The 16,444-nt window shown below is 45.8% G+C and overlaps 1 protein-coding gene across 2 annotated transcripts in view; it reads left to right on the forward strand.

Annotated features, from left to right (window-relative positions):
• Positions 1–2,642: 2,642 nt before the first annotated feature.
• The window catches only part of BICD2 (BICD cargo adaptor 2), a 306,023-nt gene continuing 292,221 nt past the window's right edge, over positions 2,643–16,444 (forward strand). For both annotated transcript variants that reach the window (XM_086939156.1, XM_086939154.1), the window contains exon 1: positions 2,643–3,181. In XM_086939156.1, the coding sequence (XP_086795282.1) occupies positions 2,933–3,181 (249 nt within the window). In that variant the 5' untranslated portion in view covers positions 2,643–2,932. The remainder of the gene's footprint in view (positions 3,182–16,444) is intronic.

Consider the following 16,444-nt stretch of genomic DNA (forward strand, 5'->3'; position numbering starts at 1 on the left):
TAGAATAAAGGCTTTATGAAGAATCTGTATAATTAATTGCTTTTAAACTCCCACAAAGCTGCTAAAGTTTAATACACTTTTTACCTATTCATTGTAAAAAAATAAGTTTTTTAAATGAAATTCTCCATTTAATGTATTTATTATGGATGTGTTTTAATTTGTAAATGTGCTTTTATGATATTACATATCGAAATAAAGCTTTGTTGATTGATTGATTAAAAGTAATACACACCAAACAGAACCCTGTGCTCCAGAACTGTACCAATTATCATTGTGCCACCTCACCATAAAAAATCTGTAGGAGGCACTGCATTCTCAGTACAAGCTGCCAAGCACTGGAACTCACAACCAGGAAGCATTAGGTGCACCCAGGAGCACATACACTTCTGAAGACAGTTGAAACGTGGCTATTTCCTATAAAAGTGCACCACCTGCAGACAGGCTGAAGAGCCCAGAAAATAGCCACACCCTCAAGCACATTCCTAAGCTTACAGCCATGAACTGCCAGAAACTCAATCAGAAAACTGCTTTCACTATGCAGGTAAGCAAAAAAGGCTTGACCTATAGCTCGTTGTGACATTATATAGTTGTGTACTTCCATATATAACTGTTATGGGCCACAATAAAATTAAAACCATAATATGCAGTGGGCAGCATCAAATTGAAACTTATACCTATTAAATTCACATAATACATATCTGCTATGAGGGGCGTCCATCACCAGCACTGAACAGCCAAAAAAACCAACATCACCAAATGAACAGGCATGGGATAACTGAGGGATCTGTCACACGTTGCTGGAGGGTTTTGGGCGACTTTAATAGAGTCAATTCAATGCAGGTCCTAAATATCTATACAATCTGACCTCTTCTTTACATCTCACATAGACAGTCAGATACAGGATGATAGTAAAAATACCCACCCTTACAGATCTCTCCACTTCTCCTTCCCTCTAATGATGCTAGTTTAGGACCACAACTATAAACAAAATCTCGTATTGGACAACCCAGTGCAGTATTTATTTATTTATTTATAAAGTTTTGTATAGCGCAAACTTGACCCTTGAGGGTATCAGAGCGCTTTGCAGGTTAGTTAAAAAAGTAGAAAATAGATAACCAAGAAACAAACGATGATGATGTCCATTGCAATCAGGAGTGGGACAGTGCCTTATAAAGCAGCACTTAGACGGCGTGCAAGCCCTGGTTGCAGAACAGCTGGCCGGATCAGTATCCAGAGAATGAGTTTGTGGGTTCAGCGTAGAGATATGTTTATTAACCGCTTTGCTATGGCCAGAATTCCCACTGCGGTGCGGAAGAATTCTACGCATGCGCGGTTCGGACAGCCCCCCGCACTGAAACGGTTAAAAGCAGTTTGACTTCTTTTTTTGATGAAGTGATTGAAGGGATCAGTCTGATTTCAGGGGGCAGGCAGTTCCAGATTCTAGGGCTCAATCCGGAGAAGGCTCAGCTGTAGGTTTTCTTTTTTCGACAATGCAAATGAAATGCCACAAAGGAACCTGCTAAGCTGTTCAAAGATAACAGCAACTCTCACTTCATCATCCAATACGCTGAAATGTGTTGTGTTCTCATAACACGATAAGCGCACCTCAGTGGTCATCACGCACAACATGGAAACACTTCCCACATAGGATCAAAACAAAGACAAGATCTTTCAAACCCACACCCTATACAGTGTAGTGTGCTAATCATGTAGACAAGCGCTCCAGCGCCACACAAAGGGTTAATAAGCGCTATATAAATGCTGCAATACATACATACTTACATACTACTAAAGTATTAGCAGTGCAGGTGTGCGTTTGTATTTTGTGGACGCACTTGTACTACAATACAACAGTGCTTTATTGGCATGACTAATGTAGAGGTATTGCCATTGTTTAGTTGGTTATTAATATTTATTTGAGTCTGAGACTTCATTGCTGTATTATTAACTGTCTGAGCGCAAAGGGGAATAAAAAAGGGGGTACTGGTTATTTGCTATGTAATTTATTTGATCCGTAAAATTTGTGATCTGGACAGTATCTGTCAAGTTTTTTAAGACACCGGGCTAGCGGGCAGCTTCTGTAGTTATAGTGGGTACGTAGTGCGCTATATAAATTGTATGACTTGACTTGACTTGACTTACACAGTATTCACTTTGTATGGCGTCTGTCAGTGGTCACTTAGTATGATTCATAAGTTTTTCTAGTTCGCTTTTTAAAGTTGTACTTTTACTTTCAAAGTTTGAGGTCGCTCCTCCTTATTTTGGAGTGCATAAAAAAGTGTCTTATCGTCTGTACGTTTCTTTTTACATGAAGAGAGAGCAGTTTATCTTGAAAGCAGTAATACCACAACAGTGATTTACAGGAAGCGCGCGCGGTTTGGGAACTCAGTTTGAAACAGTGCAAAGGACTGTGGCAATTCCTAGGCCCTGCCTCCAGGGGTCAGCATTAACAGAGGAAGCCACTGTAGCCATGACTTGTCCGCTGAGCATTCCTCCGAGAGGGCTGGGCTGTCTTGCCTCCGCTACCGAGACCCTTGCTCCATGGGACATGTAGTCTCTTGAACCGCACGCGCCGCGCAGAGTCGCGCTTCGGGGACTGCATCTCCCAGGGCGCACCGCGGGCTGTTTCATAGCCTTGGAATGACTTCACTGCGGTCTGCCCTGGCACCGGCAGACAGTCCCTGTCTCAGCAGTGCGGGGGTGTGTGAGATGGCAGCGGGACGGCAGTGAGGGGGGCTCACGAAGCTGCTGCGCTGAGGGTCCTGCGTGTTCATGGCAGGCTGCAGCCGGGAGGGGACGCCGCGCTGCTGAGCATCCCAAGGCTGCGTGACCCCGGCATACCCTCCTCCGGCCCCGGGCGGTAGCAGCGCCTCCTCCTCCCCCCTGTCGCGGGCTGCCCCTTCCCCGGGCAGCGGAGCCTCTCTACCCCGGCATGTCGGCTGTCCTGGCTGCGGTGGAGGAGGAGGAGTACCAGCGCCTGGTGCTGCAGGCCAGCGCCGACTGGCTGCGCGCCGAGGTGAAGAGGCTCTTCCAGGAGCTGGGCGAGACCAGCCGGGAGAAGATCCAGGCGGCGGAGTACGGGCTGGTGGTGCTGGACGAGAAGCAGCAGCTCAAGCAGCAGTATGACGAGCTGGAGCTGGAGTACGAGACCGTCCGGCAGGAGATGGAGCAGCTCAAGGAGGTGGGTGCAGCGCGGCGCGCTGTCACTGCGCGCGCTGCAGCGCGAGGGGGTCTGTTTCTGCAGTCCGGACCTGTCTCTGCGGCGTGCAGGGATCTGTCACTGCGGTCTGGAGGGATCGGGCTCTGTAGCGCCTTGAGGTCTGTCTAAGCACCCCTGGGAGATCTCCCACTGTAGCCCTTTCTAAGCACCCCGGGGAGATTTAGCACTGTAGCCCGCGAGATCTGCCGCTGTGGCGCTGCGAGATCTGGCACCGTAGCATAGGGCCACCTGTAATCCTTTGCGCTGACGGCCAGGGTGATCTGTCCGCGCCTGCACTGCAGTCCTGGGACTTTTCTGACTCTGCGTGATACACATCAGGGAAGACCTGTCGCCATGCGCTGCAGCGCAAGTGATGGCACTCACTGCATGCCATGAAGATCCGGGAAATCTATCACTTTATTATGGTCTGTGGTTCTGTGAGATGTTTCAATGCACGCACGGCAGCTCGGGACTCGGGTCGTTTATACTTTGCGGTCTACGGTTCTGTGTGATATGTCACTGCACGTACTGCAGCAGAGGGGTAGCTAGCGCATGCTATAGGTTCACGAGATCTGGCTCTATGCGTTGCGGCGAAGTAAGATCTGTCATGGCGTGGCGTACATTGCAACTCGTGGAGATCCATCACTGCATTCACTGAAGTTTAGGACGAGCTGTCGCTTTCTGTGCTGCAGCGCATGTCAGAGCGGCCCAGGGAAACTGGCAAAGCATCCTTGTGATATCTGTCACTGTAAGCGAGCTATGTCGCTGCCTGTACTGCAGTTCAGGTGAGTTCGCAGAAGCTCCGGCTGATCTCTCACTTGGCCTTGCAATTCAAGGAGAATCGACCCGTTATGCACTGCAGTGTTTCTTCCTGGTTTACAGTACATGAATATTTGTTGCTGCATGTATTGCAACTTTAAAAAAGGGTAAATACATGCACTGAAGCTCGGGACATGAGGGGCAGCGTGTTCTGCTTCTTGAGATGTGTCACTGCACGCACTGCAGCGCTGTAAGATGTCACTGTATATACCACAACTCGGGTAAACATTATCTACATGTGCTGTAGCACAGTGAGTTATTCCACTGCAGCTTGAGAGTACTACCTACATGCAGTGTACTGCCTACATGCTGTGTAATCTTAAGCAATCTGTTATTACCTACACTGCAGTTCATGGGGTTCTGAACTGTGAGTATTGCAGCTCAGATGGTTCTTGCACTGCATGCACCACAGCGCTGCTATTGATGCTGCCGACTGCAGTGATGTACTGCGCCTCATTGATGTGCAACTGCATCTCGGGGACTTCTCTGATAGCTCTCTGCAGCAGAACTGAGACGGGGTGCTGTCACTCCATGTGCTGTGAGGTTGGAGTTACAGCTGCAGTTCTGGGTCTAACAGCTGCACATATCGAAGCCATTCCAGAGCAGGCATCACTGCATGGACAATCTGAGTTATTTTAGCAGTTATCCTCCATGGAATCTTTAAACACTTGCAAGTGCTGTACTTTTGTAAATCTGATCAAACGTGCCAGCAGTGTGCTTCCAAGGCATCTTTCATTGCACGTGACCACTGCACCTCCAGAAGTTGTAGCAGCGCTTTAATTGTGCAACCCGAGGAGGTGGGGTGCGTGCAAGCAGCGTAACTCGGACAGATCCGATGCCACGCACAGGCCCGTCAATTACAGGGCAGCTGACAGCGGTGCATATGCTTGCAGAAGAAAGCAGCGCAGTTTAAAGAATGCATGGCGCACATCACTCGACGGAGGTCCGCATGGGGTGGGATGCAGAACAAGAAGTCCTCCACTGCTGGGTATAAAACATCCGGCTTGGTGAGGCTGGGCTCGGGCAGGCGCCTCATACATGCCCTACGCACACGGGAAGCGTGAGACGTTTGCAGTGGGGTTTGAGGGTACAGCTTTGAATGCCGTAGCGCAGGGGAGCATCCGGCTGCTGCGGGTCACGTAGGTGAGCGGCTGCAGCCGGGGAGGTTTGCCGCAGTTTCAGGAGGTGAGAAACGAGGTGGGAGGGTTGGAGGAAGTGGGGCGGAGTCACCGCTGCAGCCCCAGGAAGTGGGAGGAAGTCAGACAGTCCTGCAGCTGCATGGACCTGCTGCAGCTCAAGGAAGTAGGAAACAGTCAAAAGGTCCTGCAGCAGCATGAAACTGCTCCAGCCCTAGGAGGTGGGAGGAAATCAGGCAGGCCTGCAGCTGCATGAAACCTCTGTAGCCCCCAAGGTGGGAGGAAGTCAGGCGGTGATGCAGCCTTATGGAACCACTGCATCTCAGGGAGGCTTGGAAGAAGTCAGGCGGTGCTGCAGCTGCATGGAACCTCTGCAGCCCTGGGAAGTGGGAGGATGTCAGGCAGTGCTGTAGCTTCATGGAAACGCTGCAGCCCAAGGAGGTGGGTGGTAGGAACTCAGGCGGGCCTGCAGCAGCATGGAACCGCTGCAGCCCTAGGAGGTGGGAGGAGGTCAGGCGGGCCTGCATGGAACCTCTGCAGCCCTGGGAAGTGGGAGGATGTCAGGCGGTGCTGCAGCTTCATGGAAACGCTGCAGGCGAGGAGGTCGGTGGTAGGAACTCAGGCAGGCCTGCAGCAGCATGGAACCGCTGCAGCCCTAGGAGGTGGGAGGAGGTCAGGCGGGCCTGCATGGAACCTCTGCAGCCTTGGGAAGTGGGAGGATGTCAGGCGGTGCTGTAGCTTCATGGAAACGCTGCAGCCGAGGAGGTGGGTGGTAGGAACTCAGGCGGGCCTGCAGCAGCATGGAACCGCTGCAGCCCTAGGAGGTGGGAAGAGGTCAGGCGGGCCTGCATGGAACCTCTGCAGCTCAGGGAAGTGAGAGGAAGACAGGTGGTCCTGCTGCTTCATGGAACCGCTGCAGCTCACGGAGGTGGTAGGAAGTCAGGCGTTCCTGCAGCTGCATGGAACCGCTGCAGGTCAAGGAAGAAGTATTAGAGGAGGGGGGTGAAGTAGGTGAAGGTGGCGATTACAGCCTCTTGTGTCCACCCCTGTTCGATGAGACTGGGCTAACATGGGTGACGAGTGCTGAAAGTTAAAGCGTTGACGAAATTTGGGCCATTTATTTTGTCAGATGTGACTAAGGCTAGTGACTTTTCAGTGTATACTGTGTGGGAGGACTACTGCTGCATAGGGAGTAAATGGTAGCAGGAGCTGCTGAGCTGTCAAGAAACCCTTTGTTTTGTCTGACACATTCCATAAGTATTGTATTTTAATCTAGTGGTTACTTTGCATTCTGGGACTTGTGGTTGCAAAGTCCACATGGCCTGCAAGTGCTATTAAGCCCCGTTTTTCCAGGTTCACGATAGACGGTAGTCCTGGTTGGCGGTGTTCAACATGACTCGTTCCCTGGGACTGAGAGGCGGGCGCAGTGCCCCTTAGGATACGTTTTGATCACATTGACTACATTCCACTGACAGGACTGCAGACATTTATCACAATGCAGTGCAGTTTTCGGGTTATTTTATGTTTCAGTGGCATGGCAACTGAAGTGAACGCTGGCTGGGCTTTTATTGTTAATTAATGCCGTTTGTGAATGTTGTACTTGTTTACAAATATGTCTGGATGGAACGGCTATTCTACAAGATGGCATACATTTGCTGGCTAACATTAGAATAGTCTGTACAAAGGCCCCCTGCAATCTGACTCGGTGGGTGCGGTGTATCCAGCCAATAGGATGTGGGTACTCAGTTTTGTTGGCAGGGCACAACAGTACCAGCATGCTGTACTGACAGCTCTGTGCCGAGCCTGCGCAGTCGAGCTGCGATTACTGTGACTTGCCAGAGTGGCAGCACTGCGTTTCTGACGTCCTAGTCGGCGTAGCGTTGGAATTCACAGACATGTGACGTGAGGCGCGCAGTCTGCGCAATCCATTCACGCAAACGTATTTGGAACGCATCTAAACCTTCGACAGCTTGCGTAGCCTCCCTATTCTCTAAAAGAGCACGCAGGCAGCGCGCTAGCGGCACGCTCTGCCCTTCTGAGGAGGACATCTGGCGCGGTTCACGATGCCGTCAGATGGACAGGGGGGGGGGGGGGGGGGAGGGGGAGGCAGCCTCCTCCTTCTTCTTCAGAGATGCTGAGCTTGCTGCAATGACCGTGAGGCCCGTGGGAGGATCGTTTTCTGCTCAGCTGACGTAAGCCCGCGATGGGCCACTGTTTCACTTCATTGAATCACCAAAGTAGAGACAGATGCAGTGTAAAAGCCCCGTGATGTTACAAATGGATGCATGCATTCCATGTGACACCCGCAGTGTTCTACCAAACGAGACGTCTATGAAATGTTTGATTATTAACTGAAAACTTGACCTCTAATGCACCCACTAACTATTTTGATGGGTGGACTGGGTCTAATGTCTTTTACCACGGAGTCTTCTTGTGACTATACTTTTGAAGCGTCAATTATTTGCCCAGTGAATATATTTAAATCTGAAAATAAACTTCTGTTTGCCTTGAATTTGCAGATCTTTGCGGGACATAAAATAGTATTGCAGGTGCAAATTAAGGGATTACTCATGATAATATACACCATCTGAATTTTTTAGGAAGCATCTACTAGCATAGTAATACTTTAGTACACATTTATTTTACATTTAAGGATTTTTAGTCCGTGGTTTCGTAACGTTATATGCACCACCTACCTACCCAATCACAAGATGTGAATGGTCATCCTTTCAATAACCAGTGAATATTCTTTTTAGGCATGTGTTGTAGCAGTGGCCTAGATGGTAAGAACAGTGGTGGGCATTTTTGCAGAAAACATTTTTGTTGCTGCAGCGAGTAGATTTCTTACATGAGGTGCCCTGCATACGTCTGTGCTGTCTAGACATTTTTGGATTACATAACTCAAGCTGAGGGAGATGCGATATGTGTACTTGGGCAGCAAACTGTACAATATTACAATATAGTTTCACACTTGCACAGTTTCCACATTATGTTCCTCCTATGCTACAATTCGAGTTTTAAGGATCTACATCTATTTACCCATACTCATGTGACATTTGGCCAAGTGCGAAGGCAGGATTAGAACCCTGGTCTCTGGGGTCTAAGGTCAGGAGGCTACTTGGCCACTAGACTAAATCTGCTCCCTCAGAGTAGGATGGTTCTCTCCGCTGTTAGTGCTAAGAATATTTTTTTGTTTAGTCATTCTTGCACATTTGAGCCCAGAAAGGGCACTGCTCACCTGGGAAAAGGTTGTGCCTAGTGAGGGGGTCATAAAGCAAAGTTATGTTTTTAATCTAATCGAATATTGCCATTGTCAGTTACATTTCTTGAAAGAATAAACGATCTGTTATTATGTATTTTATTGTTTTACTCATTAAAAATGTTTAATGTGGAGATTGTAAAGTTCATGGGATTAGAATCATAGTTAAACATAGAAAACATCTTTCCAAGCATTTCTTTGGGGGCCCATGTGTTATGACATTTGCTTGCACCCGAGTGTAATAGAACAGATCTCCGAGTTAAGCTGGTTGAATGGAAGCGATTGGCCCAGATGGGCTGCATTTGAATTGTCCCACGAAGCTAACATCCACCAGTTGCACCGACGGTTTGCCATATTTGTATTTGGATTGTGTTGGTTTTGACATGGGGTGGTTGCTTGCTCATTGGCTTTGAGCGAAGGGGCCAATAAGATTCCAAGAAGCTCTAAGCAAGCCCGTGACTTCCCTTTTGATTTAATAATGCTCATTGACGGGAGCTTCGCTTGCCACATCATGATGACCGCAGACATCCGTAAGAAGACTTGTGGCCAATGAGTAGTCACAGCCTAAATAATTGTTTCAGTCCAGCAAAGTCATTTGTAGGGTCAACTAGTACTACACTTGGTCATGTATCCAATTATCCGTCTTTGATGATTCTAGCCTTGTAGGCATGTATGTTTGTTGGTTAAAAAGGTTTGTAGCATACTGTCCTGATAATGTTTCGCTGTTTGTTTTCAGGTGAGGCAACTCACTTTGTGTTGCAGGGCATCAGTTTATTTATATTTTTGTAAACAAACCCATGCCGATTCAAAATATCTTTTCATTATCCAGTGCGGTGTGGACTGTCATAGAACATGAAGCTTGCCTACTGGTCTGTTAGTTTTTGAAACATTCTGTGAAAATGTTACTAAGCTTGGACTTCGGAAATCCCCCCTCCTCCCAGTATTGTATGGGTTTGTGGCACAGAACAATTTGCTATGTTGAGATAGGAACCCATATCCTTGTGCCCTGCCTTCTTTAATTCGGTACCCTTTAAAAACTTTTAAAGTTATAACGAAGCTGAAAATAACACTCTTCAGGTTTGTTGATTCACAAAGCGTTTTGGTAGTTTTTTTTTTTTTTTAATCTTCGACTTTGGAATCAGAGCACCACGTGGTTGTGAATGTGGCATCTGTGTGTTTCATAAAATATATCTTTTTGTGTGTGATGTTATTTTCAGCACTTTTCACAGCAGACGCCAATTTTTCAATATATATATGTATGAAACGTGAAAATATATTCTGTGTTTAGTTATTCCTTGCTATTGGGTTTTAATTGTCTGTGGATCACAGCAGTTCACTTCTAAATGCAGATTAGCCGTTGTTTCCCTAAATTGAAGATACCAGAATGTGTGCTGTATGAATCACTCTAACCTAAAATTTTACAGGGCAGAGCTTCAATGACTGATGCTAGCCAAGCGGTGCAATGTTATTTAAGCTGTTGGAGTCAGAGAGGGCAATGCAGTCAAATCATAGCTTGGAATAGCCTCCCTGTGCCTTATTGTGTGACTTTCCCAGTGCCATCTTTTTGCTCTTGTTTGTTTTGCTCGGCATGATTCTGATCTTACCATAACAGCCTTTGAAACGTAACCCAACTAAAGATGGCGGTCTGGAGAGCATGGGAGAAACCAATATCCCGCTTTCATTTTTGTGTACACAGTCTCAAATAACAGCCCAGAGACGCTGTCTAGTGATGTATTGGTTTTGTCCAGCCCCTGGGGCAGGAAAGAACAGGTGTCCTCCAAAGCAACAGTAACAACTTTGCAAACGAAGATTCATATTTCAAAATAATGTTTGTTGATTCAACATGGATCCGTCGCGTCAAGCTGTGTCCTCTTCTTAGTATTTTTTGGTTATAAATTGTACACTTAGGAGCACCCATAGTTTTGTACCTGTCATGCCAATGGCTCTTGATCGCAAAATAATTTTTTCAAGAAATACTTTATTTAGTATGCTGTTATGCTTCAAAAGACTTAACCCGTTAACCGCGCCGCAAATTCCGCCCCAGTGCGGACGTTCCATTGCTCTAACGGGATCTGGACGTTCAACGGACATGTGCAGCACTAGCGAGGTAGTGCACGCGACGTCCGCCGGAAGTTCGCAGCACTGAACGGGTTAAAGGGAAAGTCTCCTGGTATTTTATTTTATACAAATAGACTGCACCACCCAGCGTGGACTCCCCTATGTTCATTAATCTAAATATGTTGCCACCCAGCGTGGACTCCCCTATGTTCATTAATCTAAATATGTTGGTTTTAGGGTGAAGTAATCTAACTTCATTTGAAGTGATATCTCTTTAGATCCTGACACTCCATGCGCCCCATTAAACATATTTAATGCTTGTAAGAGGACCTCTGACACCGCATCTTTCAGCAGGCGGATCCCTCGCATTAAACTTGTGAAAGAGGCAGATTTAGGGCAAGGGGCACTGACACTATGACACGTTGTTGACCCTACTGCCCTCTCCACCCTCCACACATACAGTGTGTGGTGAAATGCTGCTCTGATAATGTAGAGCCCTTCTCCAGCAGTTCCCAGAAGCATATGGATTTCAGGGGAACCATGACTGATCAGGAGCAGATTACCGTCAAAGTTCAACAGAAACTTTCCCTCCACGGGGCCAGCATTATTGTTATCAAAATTTGCAGGACGTCAAGTGAGGTGGACAGTTTCATGGTACAAAACAATGTGCGAGGAAACTGTCACTTTAAGAAATAAAATAAAAATCCACAGTAATATACCTGTGAAAATATTGATATTTTAACAGCATCTCTAGAAATAATTGATTTCTCACTATCAATTAACTCGCAGCCAGACTGAGTCACTCCCCCAATTTATGAGGGTAAATCATAATCAGTGAGATAAAAGACTGCCTCCATATCTATGTTATTCCGCCATAGTGTCCGAATGCCATTGTGCTCAGCTAACCTGTCCACAAACAGAAGAGTTTACATTTTATGGTGAAAACAAGTTCCTGGTATGTGGACATCTGCGCTCAGACAAGTTTCTGCAAATTAAATAAATTACAAAGTGTTGAGCTAAGTTCAAATGAACACGTTTTAAAATAAAACACAACACTTCCAGAAGCCTAAAAGTCTGATGTGCTTCTAATGCATAAGTAGGAAATTTGCAAGCAAAATAATAGGCGACTCTTGTCATTTCAGTGGAACATAGCTGCCACTTAAAATCCAGTGGGAGCGTATAACGCTAAGATCTATAAGATTTACACTCTCTTTTATTCATTCTTCTCTCAATGAAAGTCAACGAAGGCTTGAATATATGCTAGAAACTGTTATGTCGGACGAAATGTATTAATTTGTCAATTACTTACCGATTATGCCATTACACCTAGTCCTACTCCCTCTCCTTCCTTCTTAACCAATGAGGCCCCTTGCCTCCAATAGACTCCTCACTCTTCTAATAAAAGCGCGCTCTATCCCCTCCTCGTCCTGTATGCAAACAAGCCAAACCTGACACTCAGTTGCACCATCCTGGGAGGGCGGGAGGGACCTTGAAGGAAGACGAGAGTGAAGGACTAGGAGGAATACTAGTATTGGTAAGTAATGGGCGCATTACCTCCCTCCCTCACCTTCCTTCTTAACCAATGAGACACAGCAAGTAAATAGAAACGGACAACTGATTAGAAACACACCACGAAGACCAAAAAACCAGATCCAAATCGGCCAAAATCGACCCCCAACACGACCGGTCGACCTGACAACAAGCATCCACCATTCACTTCTATGTTCTATGTACTATGTTATGTTTATTGTTTCAACGATGGAGCAACCAACTGCACCAACCCCTGCTCAAAAATGTCGGACGTGCGGAAAAAACTTGAAGCAGATATGAGCACAAAAAGCACCAAACCCGTAGTAATCCACGTAACTGCCTACAAACATGTAATTGTAGTATGTCATTTTTCTTTTCTATATTCTGTAACATGTAAATACCAATAAAAATATTTTCAAAAAGAAACACCTCCCCAACCACATGGAGGAGAAATCTTTGTGACCCAAAACAATATCAAGATGCTCCAACTCAGTAATCTCATTGCGATGAACCAAAGAAAAAGGAGCAACCCATGTAGCCGTCCCTCGACCCAAAGGGGTATGCAAGGCTGCGGGCAAGTGTCCGCCTCACTGAGCAACAGCTCTGAGCTGCTGCTAAAAACCAGTGGCAGATAAGAGGAGAAACACGCTCCCTCTTGCGCCATTCAAGAATACAGGATAACTTTACTGCGTGCTGTGGCTGCACCATCCCAACATCACCAGTGACGATCACCAGCCACGAGGAAAAGGCAGCATAGAAAGTGGACCAGCACGTTGCTTCTGGCGTTATGACTTCAAATATCTCACGCCATCCAGTGCAGTGTGGGAGTACAAACAACATATAAACCCCATTGGGGCACATATATCCAGCACAGCCCAAAAATCAAACGAAAGAAAACCAGGAACAAACCCAGTCCTTCTGCCACAGCAGATCCAAAAAGCTGCAGAGACTCGTCCTGCCTCATCGGTAGCGCAGCCTCAGCCATCGCAGGCCCGTCAGACTCCGTCATGGTTCCCCTTCCCCGCCATGCCAAGGGAACCAGTAAAACACCCCCAAGCTGGGAGACCGCCGCCTGGTGCTCCACTCCGACCAGGGATTGCATCCCTGAAGCTCCCCCAGGCTCTGCCATGGAAGGACAGTCGTCCATAGACCTGGAAGGTAAGTCTCCTTGTTGACAAAAAAAGAACAGGACGAGGAGGAGGTAGGGGGCATTTTTATTAGAAGAGGGAGGGGTCTATTAAAGGCAAGGGGCCTCATTGTTGAAGGAAGAAGGTGAAAGCAGGACGGGGTGGGGGTGATGAGCAGAAGGCAAGATGTTCTTACTAAAAAGAATGTGAGAAGACCTTGAAAATAGGATATTATAATACAAACAAAGGCAATGTGCAGCACTAAAGAAAATGTCTTCTAGGACTCACATTTACATGAAACTACGAAACATATTAAAGTTAATATGCCCTTCAGATTAATATAAAAATGATATTGAAATTCAGTCATAAATCGTATTAGTGAATTTTAAGGCATATGTGTACATTGGCTCTTTCTTAATAAAGCATTAGTATTAAGGCATGGAATGTTTAATTTAGCTTTTTCAGTTTCCACTACAGTTACAAAGATGTTGTTTCATACGCCTCACTCTCACTGTCACACTCATAACCAGCATTTCATTGAAGACAAGAATCTGAGCATGACTCGACTTCATCCGATGTACCTTGTTGCAGGAAGTGGTATCCAGGCCATGGTCATTGAAATAAAGGTGCAGGATTGGTTAGCTGTATTCATTAGCAAGCAGTCCAAGTTGTAAAGATAATACTGTGTTGTGGGACACATTTTTATTTACTTTTCACCTTATTGCCACAAAGTCTTAAGGCAACAAAGTCTCATTGTAGTCCAATTTTATGGCTGGCGTTTTCATTTTCTACAATTATATGTATAATATACTTACATATAAGGGCTTTCATGCAGTCTTACTTCTTCAGCCATTGGTCTGTTATTGTGTCATTCATATTTCTACTTCCGGTCCTCACAGCATATAGCATGGGCCAGTTAGGCAGCTCACTTTAGTCACTGGCTAATATCACTGTGAGGTACAGCATTCCACCCTATCACAGAGAGCATCAACGCACATAAGGCAGTTTTCTTTCTCTCAAGCGTCCGGGACTACTATGACAAGACAATGTGCGTTTTGTAAGACCGAAAAACATTTTTGCTTTTATCAACGTTCAAAAAAAAAAACATTTAAATTGATAAAGGCTTGGTAGTTTTCACATCAATATTGTTTTGTAAAAACCATGACAGAACAAAAGAAGATTTGGCAAAGCTGACTGGCAGACAACATCAGACGTGTTGGCTTTGCCAGTGCTTGTATTTATGTTGATAATTGCTGTCCATTAAGTCCTTCTTCAGCGCCCATTGATGTCCAAGTGTAGTCCTACTTCTTTTGCAGGGAGTCTGCTTTGTATCAAAACTATGCTTTGGACCATGGAACATCAGCATGGAGGGACTGAGTGATCCTACTACCTCTGTATCCGTGAGCCCGGGTCCGATTAGCTATAATGCCTCACTTGCCCTCCTAACCTTACCAGAGAAACAAGTGAATTGGCAGCCCCAGAACTCCACACTCTCAACCCTCTCAGGGATTGTGGTAACAGGACACACCCTTTCGCTCTCTCGCCCGTACTTGTCCACAATGAGATAAACATGAGACCCAAATAAAGTTTAGTATATTTATTAAAGTATCATGCTCTGAAATACAGTACACGTGCCAAAATAAAAAAAATGAAATGCATAATAAAAATACTGTAAGCATGATCAATAATCTATATACCATGAATAGTGCAGTCATTTTATAAGACCGAGTAATCTAACCTCCCTCCTCTTCGAGTAAAGCTAAATGATTATAGGAAAGATCTCTGGGATTATCGGCAGACCCCGTACCTTAGTGTACACAGATGAACGCTCTACATCTCAGCAGATGCAGGGATCTTGTCTCAGAATTCTCATTCCAAGTGCCCGTTTGTGTCTCATGTACTCCTCTATATCCTAGGACATGTCTGCACATAAACAACAGCTTCATTCTTGTGTTTTGTCTAGGTGACCGTGCCTGTCCAGAAAGAATAACAAGGGACGTTGTTGTATGACTTTGTCGGTGGTGCCCAGACTTAAACCCAGGGAAAGAACAGAGCTCGTAAACATATGCAGGTTCTGTGAATGTGGCACAAAATAAAACATGTTTATATAGTAATGTGTGTAAAGGAAAATTAGGCCTACAATATGCACAGTTAGGCTATCCGAGGGAAAACTACAATGGGCCAGGCAGAAAACACACAACACTTCTGTGTCAACCCAGTGTACAGGATTTTAAATGTGAAAATCAGATCAGCCTTTCAATTTTCGACCAGGTTGTGAAAGTGGCTGATGAATGGCCTTGGCATCCACATGTGATGTAAAATTCTCCCTGTGAATGTATCTTAGGCTGTGGACTTCTGAAAACGCCGACGAACCAGCTCTGCGGGTTTAACACGCACCAAAACAACAGTAACCGTGAATAGTCTTCAGCCTGTAGAATAATTTTAATTTGTTTGCTTATCCTGTTCCTATAGGCAGGGTCCCTGGAATTATGCAAATGAGTGGCCGCTGCGTTTTTCGATTTGCCGCATGTGACACATAGTCCATCATCCGCTGCATAATTTGCAGATTTTAACCCAAAAATGTTTCTAGCTCAAACGGTCCAAAGGTTACAAAAAGCGCAGCGACACGTTTTTCTGTGCAGTGGAGGGCCCTTTGCATAGACTGACTGGTCACCTTTCCGCTGCTTATTACTATATTTAGGTGTTGAACTGATACAAATGAGGTGCAACCAGTGTCCAGACAGTGTTGTTAATAAGTGTAAAAATTACAAAAAAAAGAAGTAATTAAAAGTAAGTAAAATAAAATGTGCCTTCATTAAGCCGCATAATTTACCTCTTCTTGCTCCCACCCTCCTTCCAAGTTTCCTGGTAGGGTTTGATATTCCCTCCCACAATGCCTCGGGGTAGTTCCGCAGCACATCCCGTGAGCAAAGCAGCTTGGTTGAATCTAAGGAATTTCACATACATTAAAAAAGATTAGGCTGGCGACAGGATTCAGGCTCTGCCAGGAAAGCTCGCCTGGGGAAGGTGTGAATCGCTGTGTGTGTGTGTATTTTGTAAAGCTGAATGAATTTTCTATTAAAGGAACCGAATTCATTATCACTGACGAAAGTTTTCGACTGTGTCAAAGATTTTCAGTTGGTAGGAATCTTGTTTAAATAATTCTCTAAGGAGAGACATTTCCTTCCTCTTGCTATGGTCTTACAAAAGTCACTTGATCCTAGCAGCAGTTGTTGGATGTGGGCAGGCCTTCGCGAACTGGAATTCCAAGCATGCTCAACAGATTAGCTTCAGGGGCCTCTGGTAAATAGAAAAG

The sequence above is a fragment of the Lissotriton vulgaris genome, chromosome 9 (assembly GCF_964263255.1).
Source record: "Lissotriton vulgaris chromosome 9, aLisVul1.2, whole genome shotgun sequence".
NCBI lineage: Eukaryota > Metazoa > Chordata > Amphibia > Caudata > Salamandridae > Lissotriton > Lissotriton vulgaris.